The following is a 9184-nucleotide window of genomic DNA, read 5'->3' as shown; positions in this document are numbered from 1 at the left end:
GTCAGCAGTTATATAATTCAATTAAACTTACCTCATACCTCAGGGTGGGGGGCGGGATTCACTTTATGACGTCAATAGGGTTCAGTAACCACTTAACACTAGATGGGCCATGAATTCGTTCAACGTCACGTCTAAGGAATAAAAAATGAAATAAAAAGTTGTTATTTTGTTTCACCATCCAAAACTGCCCGTTTCAACGCTTCAGAAATGTAATTTTAATAAAATCCATTTATTGTTACTTTAAGCTCCTCTTGAATCAGCAATATCTTTTACAAATTTGTATGTATTCAAACTCCAATTTTATTTTTTTAACTCATTGCTCGGACTTTATAAATTACATTTTAAACAGCATTGCAACTGACTGACTTCTATAGAAGTTTATATATAGAATGATCTATAGAAGTCTAACGAAGTTTATATTCTTATTCTTATTCTCCTTATATTCTACTTATAAAGAACTTTATTATAAGTTCGAGCAACGAGTTCATTTGACATATTTATTGGCATTATCTGTTAATTCAGCTAGTATCTACAACCACACATACTCATTTGTCTTGAAAACTAAACTAATTCAAATAGTAGTACCGCATTGCTTGAGAAATACCAAGGAACACTATCATGTATGTGACAACTTTGAGGATCAGTTAGATATCATACACGCAAAACTGTACTATCGATGCTTTCTGTTTAATTTTATAATTGTACCTACGCTTTTTTTTTGTACCGATCTAAAGGAGACAAACACAAACTATTGTGTAGCATTATTTTATTTCAATATGTCACTGAATATCTCACCCCGATTGGTATCGTAATCATAAATTAGTTTTATTAACTCATTAAATTATTACTACACTTTTTAAGGTATAATAAAACATTAACACTTATTCTGAATTAGAATCACTGCAAATTCGTGTAAATTTTTTTAGTCCTTATTAATAACTATATCTTTATAAAAGCATTAATGCAGCGTTGTAATAAGACGGTCTGCTGAGCAAAGAAATGCGTCTATGTTGCCCGCAAAGCAACTCACCGACCAAAGAGCGACTGTTGAATATTAATGCGACATTGTTATTGGCCACTAGTGCCCGCTGCTGCCCCAATCGCACATTTCCATAACTTACTATGCCGAGTCCGCGGGGAAACAAGCCAGCACTGTACGGATATCATCGCAGCGAACGCTCATATTTGTCTTCTAAACAATGTTCAGTCGCGACAATACGTTACATTATTCATTACGGAATCTGCAAATGGACAGGAGCTTAGTTCGTGTTCTCAAATACTTCCAATGAGACGAACTGCTGTTTCAGTAATACGATGATTCATGTTTTTGATTGTATCGCATCATGTCGAGACATCGCAGAACGCTAAATCGTATAGGTATTATTATAACGATAAATCTGTCTTTTACTGTAAACAATTTACTAAAAAATACTGTACGATATACAATAATAATAACAATATGTATTAGCTAATTCTGAAGACTACCTGCGTTTTGTTTTTTTGTAACAATGTAATAAAATACAGTAGTCACTTATAATATTTTTAAGTAAACTTTGTTATTCCTTTCAATTGAAGTTTACAACTTCATACGACACTAAATTGTCAAATTTTCAGGAGAGCACTCAAAAGTTTCACAATTTACTACATAAATATTAATGTATCATTTTGGTGTTCTATCTAATATTTATGACGTAAAAATGTCTAAAAGCGTTTTGTATTGAAAAGATATGTCTTTATAATGATCGACTCTAGATCAAATCAGTTTGTTATTGGTTCTCCTACAGTTAAGTTTGACACTAATTTTATTTGTAATCCATACTTATTATAAACACATATGTTTGTGAGTTTGTTTATTACGCTTTTACGTATTAACTACTCAACCTATTATCATGAACATTTGCATACACGTTGCCAGGGGTCATAAAAGAGAATAGAGTACCTTTCATCTACAAAAAAGTTAATTCCCAAGGGTTTATTTCTACATCGCAAGCGAAGCTGCGCGCAAAAGCTTGTCTCATTATAATTTATCAGAAAAAGATTCCCATTTCATGTAAAACTTGAACCAAACAATAATGATAATTGCTCTTTAACCCAGTTTAATTATATTCTGATCTTAGTCTACTACAAAGTTTTGCTTGTTAAAACACTTACCATTAATTTATTCTTATTACTTTTAAACAAGTGCTTTATCATATTTATGCCATGGCCAATTCAGTTATCTGTTCTTACTGTCTTCAGAAGTCCCTTCAAACTCGAAGTAGTTCTTTTTGTTTTTAAACAATATACATATTATATGTTATTCTTGTAAAACACTGTGAATCGTTTAAATAAAATAAAACAAACTTTATGTTGAACGTGAAAAGTTTTAAAAAGCAAATGTTTTCATACACATGCTATGCTGGAGAAATGTGGTTTATCTGCTGATTTCAGGGGTATTCGTACTTATAAAGCGCAATAGAAAATAAGAATTGTTTGGAGATTGATCGGTGATTTCAATGACACTCGCGTATAGGAAGCGCGGATGGTACGGCGCGCTAGTACTAACTGTTGGCGTACTTAGGACGCGCGTGTTGCGTGCAAGTTGCCGCACCGCGCCGCACCCGTCATCGTGACGTTTGACCTTATTTAATTAGTTCGTTCGTTTTTACTCTTCGAATGTAACGCACGGTTTATTAAAATGAGTAACCGCCTAATTTACTGTTGCTACCCACTAGATGAATGTTAAATATAGGCCGCTTATACAACATGCCATTTTATTTATGAATCAAAAAAATAAGTTTTATAATTCAAACCATGCAGAACAATCAAGTTTACGCATACACATCCCATATGCATTAACCATCAAACAAATGAAAATGCGATCTCTGGTGCTATTTTCGTTACAGTTCACTCACCTCGATACAAATGCTCTAGCTACGGCAACATTCTGATACTATCTTGCAAACTGGTGGCTTAACTTATATTACTAGTACTCAAACTAGGAAAATAAAGAAGTTTCAGTTTAGGTTAGTCGGAAACTCCAATAAACTCGACGAAGAATGTGAACGATTTTAACAGTTTTAAACACATTTTGTTAAACATGTTACAATATTTAAACAAAAAACACCACAGTTGAACGAAGCATTTATGATCTAAAATGACAATTAAAAAACCTTTTTATATGAATGAAAAAAAAAAATGCTCAAACAACATGTGAGTAAAGAATATTGTACCTAATGCTTATTGCCTCTGCAGGAGATAAGTCCACATTTTTTATTCAAGTCGTCATCTAGCAACTCGGCTTATAATCACAAGGGGTCTCATCGTCGCGTCGCTGCGTCGTGGGGGTGTAAAAAATATGTTAGAAAAAATATTTAAGTCCCTGTCGCTACCTCCAGCGTGGTGCAATATGCAAAATGCTACTCAAAAGTTATTTGAAATTTAAAAACTCAGTAATGGTATGAAATTGTATTAACAGAACATAGCGAGGATACTTTTTTAATTTTGTATGTTATTTTGTATGAAGTTAATGTTTTTTATACATATTCACTGGTAGCCTTAGGGCGTGGACACATGTCTATGGCGCCGCACTGTAGACATGTGTCCACGCCCTAAGGGGCTATTCCAGCCTTCCAGCTATGCCCGGTCGGGTAGATGAGCACAACGGGCGATTGACGGGCTCAACTTGAAAGAATTTGCCAACACTAGCCCTAGCAAGAGCAGTTGATGTTTATTGATGATTATAGGTTACGTTCTGATAAGCAGTTTCGTTTTTTTTTCGCGTTAATATTATTACTTATATTTAAGTCACCGGTATGACGTCAGTAATATATTGCAATTGTAATGACTTACAAAATGTTACTAAATATTAAAAAGGCCAAATACGTAAGCTATACGCACATACGTTTTTTTTATACTGCCAATGCTGATAGCCTTGAGAGGCTATATCAGCGTTACTCTAGCGTGTAGGTGAGCCCTCGGAGCTCAAACCAGGAGGTGTTGCTAACACTAGCCCTAGCAAGAGCAGTGCTTCGCAGTAATTACCACCGGATCGGAAACGCGACCCACTGAGAAGATCCGGCGAGAAACTCAGTGGGCTGTGTCTAAGGGTTAGTTTACTCGACGAACCCTTCGCCGCGAGCGACGGGTTCGACGAGAATACGTACGTACTAATAAAAACCAAACTAACACATTTATTGCTCGACCTACTCATCCCAATCACATGCTGATAAAACTACAAATACAATAAATCACAATCTGTTTTGTATTACAGTGCAATGAAGATAATGCTGGGTAAGCTTCCGAGATCGTGGATAGTAGACGACGCCAAGGACGATGGCTACACAGCTTTGCATCTGGCTGCCCTGAACAACCACGCCGAGGTCGCGGAGCTACTGGTGCGCGCAGGAGCCCGTCCTGACCTACAAAACGCAAATTTACAGACAGCTCTTCACTTGGCTGTAGAGCGTCAACACACTCAAATAGTTCGGCTACTAGTAGCTCATGGAGCCAATCTTAATATTTGTGACAAGGTAATCTTTATATGTACTTATTAAATTTTTGAAGCAAATTTGACTGCATGCAATTGAAGCTAAAAATATGAAACATTACGAACTCGATAAAAGTAAATGAAAAAAAAAGAACTTACAACTTAAGTACAAGTCATTTTTTTATTATTGATTATGAGGTTGGACCAGCTCACAACCCACCTGGTATTAAGTGCTTACTGGAGCCCATAGACATCTATCTATAATGTAAATGCGCCTATTTCTGCCGTGAAGCAGTAATGCGTTTCGGTTTGAAGTGTGGGCAGCCGTTGTATCTATACTTGAGACCTTAGAACTTATATCTCGAGATGGGTGGCGCATTTACGTTGTAGATGTCTATGGGTTCCAGTAACCACTTAACATCAGGTGGGCTGTGAGCTCGTCCATCCATCTAAGCAATAAAAAAAAATAAAAAAAGGTTCTACCACCAGTAAAATCGCTGAAAGCGAGTCCAGTCAGTTCCAGTCAAGCTTTGGATGGAGATGATTTTGGAAATAGGAGAAGTCAAAGAAAACATTGACTTTATTATTATTTTGTTCCCTTTTGTCAATCAATGCCATTCGGATTGAAAACATTACATATTAAACTCCATTTTCTTTAGATATTATGGATTCACATTATGTCATTTCAAATTTCCAACAACCTAAAATATTTGGTTGGTTTTAATCCATATTGTTTTTACAATTTTCATACGTTGAAGCAGTAACTAATAATACACAATTATCTGTCATACTTTCTACAAAAATATTTTTTACCCTTGTAGGCAGATTATGTCATGTCCCACCTGATGATGACTGGTTGCTGGTGCTCATGGATGTAAGCAATGACAGAGGTACAAGCAAGTCACTGCCTATCGATATGTAAACTTCGTTTGAAGAAAGACATGCCATAGTGCTCAGCAAACACCGAGGGGCATAATTCATTCCAAAGCCGACCGTAACTGAAGTCCCGGCGTAGATCTAAACGATCCACGAGAATGGGATTATCGAAAATCCTAACTGTTCTCTTCTATATGAGATCAAATGGAATTAACTGGTATTTGGGAGTCCTAACCCTGAGATGCGAGACCCAACTTATGCTTTGTAAAGCAAAACTCTTTGTCAAGGCGTGAAGTGCACCTTCGCTTTGTTGAGGACTTCCAGCATTTTTAAGGCCAACTTGGCTTTACCCTACAGATGACTCCAATATTGAACGTACTAGAAAAAATCGACTCCGAGAACCTCTATGCTCGCACGGAATGTTGCAAGAATATCTCTTGGAAATGGGAGCTTTAACAAAAGGGCTCTTCTTGACAGTAATCGCGCAAGCATGTGTCTTCAAGGGGTTGAACTAAACAAAATTGAATTAACGGCCGTCTGGTGTAGTGGTAAGTGACATGGTCACTACACAAGGGGGTCGCGGGTTCGAATCCCGCCAAGGGAGGATATTGGTATGATAAATATAAATGTCTTTTCCAGGGTTATGGATGTATCTTAAATATATGTATGTATAATAAAAATCTTACATTTATTTCCGTTATCTGGTACCTGTAACACAAGTTCTTTACGAACTTACCACGGGACCAGTTAACGTGGCGTGATTGTTAGTAAATATTTATTATTATTATTTATTTCATTCTATTCGGAGACCCGCCCCGGAGAACTCACTTCACACAAAAGCTTTGAGTGTCTCTCTTGCACCACGCTCCCAGATAGGGTCTGATCTATCTCTCAGAGACTATGGAGTTACCAATAATATTACCGGAGTTCATTTTCGGAAACAATTCCAATACACCCTTTATAGATGTCGTGTATTTGAGTAAAGTTGGATGAAACCTTTTACGCAATTTTAGGATGGTGACACACCGTTACATGAAGCGCTCCGGCATCATACCCTGCAGCAGCTCCGTCGTCTACAAGATGCACGAGACTCTGCACTGCTCACAGGCCTCTCACATGCTCATGACAAAAAGTCGTCTGCGTCGATAGCTTGTTTCCTCGCGGCTCACGGTGCCGATCTAACCGTCAAGAATAAAAAAGGTTTTCATATCTTACGTATTTACGAAACTATTTTTTGGTATAAAATCCTAAATCAGAGATCTCAAAAAGCTATTTTTTGTTTTTGAATTATTGAAAGCAGGTAAAACATTCTAAATGGCGTTCACAATTTAAAATTAAAATGGGACATTTATATACGATCTTCAGGTCAAACACCTCTTGACCTCTGTCCGGACCCCAATCTCTGCAAGACGTTGACTTCGTGCCGCAAAGCTGGCGCGTCGGCCACCGACAGTACTCCAGAGAGTGAGCCAGGCTCCTCCGCTATCAGCACATCGGCGCCCGCTGCGGACTCTATATCGGCAGGAGACACGCAGCCGCAGTCAGACCCCACAGCCGATGAATGTCTCGTATGCTCCGATGCTAAGAGAGACACTCTGTTCCGTCCTTGCGGACATATCTGTTGCTGCAATGCTTGCGCCGCCAGGGTAAGTTTTTTCAGAGAATAGTCACTTTCGTTTTAGACTTTAATGTAGTTCGACATTCCCGATCCTGCGGACAGAATGGAAAGCAGTCGACGTCGCACAAAACACGTCATCTCGGATCCTCCCGATCCACTAACGGTGCTTCTAGGTACTTCAAGCACCGGTCACCGTTCTCGTCGAACCCGTCGCTTGCGACGAAGGGCTCGACGAGTAAATTAACTCTCAGACACAGCCCACTGAGTTTCTCGCCGGATCTAGTTCTAATGTAGTTCGTTGAGAAAGATGAAGCCGTTGAGAATCTCTTCAAATAGAACAACGTCAACATACAGCCAATATTTCCTCAACTCTGTGTGATTATAATAGTATTATAGTTGACGATACAAGTAATTACGTGATATCCAAAATAATATTAATTGGTATTACAGTTTGGTAGTGCGGCTTAAAATAGGATCTGTTATTATTCGCGTAAATACGTTTGAAATAATGACTATCGTAACCTTTACACCAAAATATATACAAATAAGCACCAAAATAAACTTTTGCCCATGACTTCGTCCGCGTGAAATAATTACTTTGACATGACGCAAAATTTTACCTGCGACTTAATTTGCGTAGAAAGAAAAAAAACCCGATTTTGAAACATTCTACATTGGTACTCCGTTTGTATTGGCGTCTTGGCGTGATGTTATATAGCCTATAGCTTTCCTCAATAAATAGGCTATGTAACACTGAAAGAATTTTTCAAATCGGACCAGTAGTTCCTGAGATTAGCGCGTTCAAACAAACGAAACTCTTCAGCTTTATAATATTAGTATAGATATATTATTACATATTTTAGTGTAAAGGTTAGGTTTGGTTTAAGGGTCAAAATATTTAATGATGAACCATTATGACGGCTAGGTGAAGAAGTGTCTGGTGTGCCGCGCCGGCGTGTCGTCACGCGAGCGCGTGCCTGAATGCAGAGTGTGCTCGGAGGCGCCAGCCACGGTGCTGTTCCGTCCGTGCGGCGACGTGTGTGCGTGTGCGGCCTGCGCTCCGCTCATGCGAAAGTGCGTGGAGTGTCGCACGCCGCTACAGTCTGCACAACCCGCACAACCGGTCCCGCATCCCGTCACGCAACCCATCGCGCAACCCGCCGCGCAGCCTACCCCGCAGCCCGCCCTGCACCACAACAACAACAACAACAACGCTCTCAACATCGATCGTTAGTATACTTCATTTAACTATTGCATAATAAATCACCAAAAAGAAATTTTAACGAAAACCCTGGACGAGATTGAGAAAGTAAAACATTAGTTCCAAGTCTTAAATGAAGTGTCCAAGAAGAATTCATATTTAGAAATTTATTGGAATGCTAAAATATGCCATGTTTTCGTACAAAATATATCATAAATATTTTTGTAACATTTTACACAAGCGATTAATTCATTACATTTTCAATACCTTAATAACCAAGCTATGTTAGAAATAAAATTCCTACCTGTTTAAAAAGAAAACTTTTAACAAATATTTAAATTGTTAATATTTTAACAAATAGTCCATTGTTTGATTATTCCAGTTGAAAAGGACAGCAGTAGTAATTTAGCTCAGGTGCAAGTGAATAAAGGGCAGCCCGCGGCGACGCCGGCCGCGCCGCACTTCATGAACAACGGCTCGCGGTTCGCGCCCGCCCCCGCCCCCGCGCCCGCCTCCGCGCTCGCCCCCGCACCCGACGTGCAGAAACTGCAACAACAACTACAGGACATTAAGGAACAGGTACTTTCATATCATTGCATATCCTCATTTGTTCCAGGCAGACGTGCCTATAGTTACTATAGATTACTGTTGGTAGGACATCTTGTGAGCCCGCACACATAGGTACCACCACCTTGCCTATTTTTGCAATGAAGCAGTAATGCGTTTTGATTTGAAGTATGGGGCATATCCTTATTTGCTCCAAGCAAACTTGGCTATAGTTACAATAGATTACAGTTGGTAGAGCATCTTGTGAGCCCACACGGGTAGGTGCCACCAACTTGCCTATTTCTGCAATGAAGCAGTAATGCGATTTGAAGGATGGAGCAGCCATTGTACAGTAAAAAGTGAGACCTTAACACGCATGCGTGTTTCAATCTGAGTGGCGGCATGTACGGTGTTGATGTCTATGGACATAGTTTCCACTATATTGGTTCCCACTTAACCCCAGGTGACAGTCAGC

General features: G+C 38.8%; 1 protein-coding gene across 1 annotated transcript in view; it reads left to right on the top strand.

The window, feature by feature from the left end:
• The window catches only part of LOC101743326 (E3 ubiquitin-protein ligase MIB1), a 145471-nt gene that overhangs the window by 131846 nt on the left and 4441 nt on the right, over window positions 1-9184 (top strand). The window contains exons 12-16 of the mRNA XM_038021896.2: window positions 4253-4511; window positions 6358-6544; window positions 6710-6990; window positions 7888-8191; window positions 8546-8742. Coding sequence (XP_037877824.1) covers window positions 4253-4511; window positions 6358-6544; window positions 6710-6990; window positions 7888-8191; window positions 8546-8742 — 1228 coding nt within the window. The remainder of the gene's footprint in view (window positions 1-4252; window positions 4512-6357; window positions 6545-6709; window positions 6991-7887; window positions 8192-8545; window positions 8743-9184) is intronic.

This window comes from Bombyx mori, chromosome 4 (genome assembly GCF_030269925.1).
Source record: "Bombyx mori chromosome 4, ASM3026992v2".
In the NCBI taxonomy this organism is placed as follows: Eukaryota; Metazoa; Arthropoda; class Insecta; order Lepidoptera; family Bombycidae; genus Bombyx; species Bombyx mori.
The sequence above is the reverse complement of the archived record's forward strand: the minus strand, read 5'-3'. Positions and strand labels throughout refer to the sequence as shown.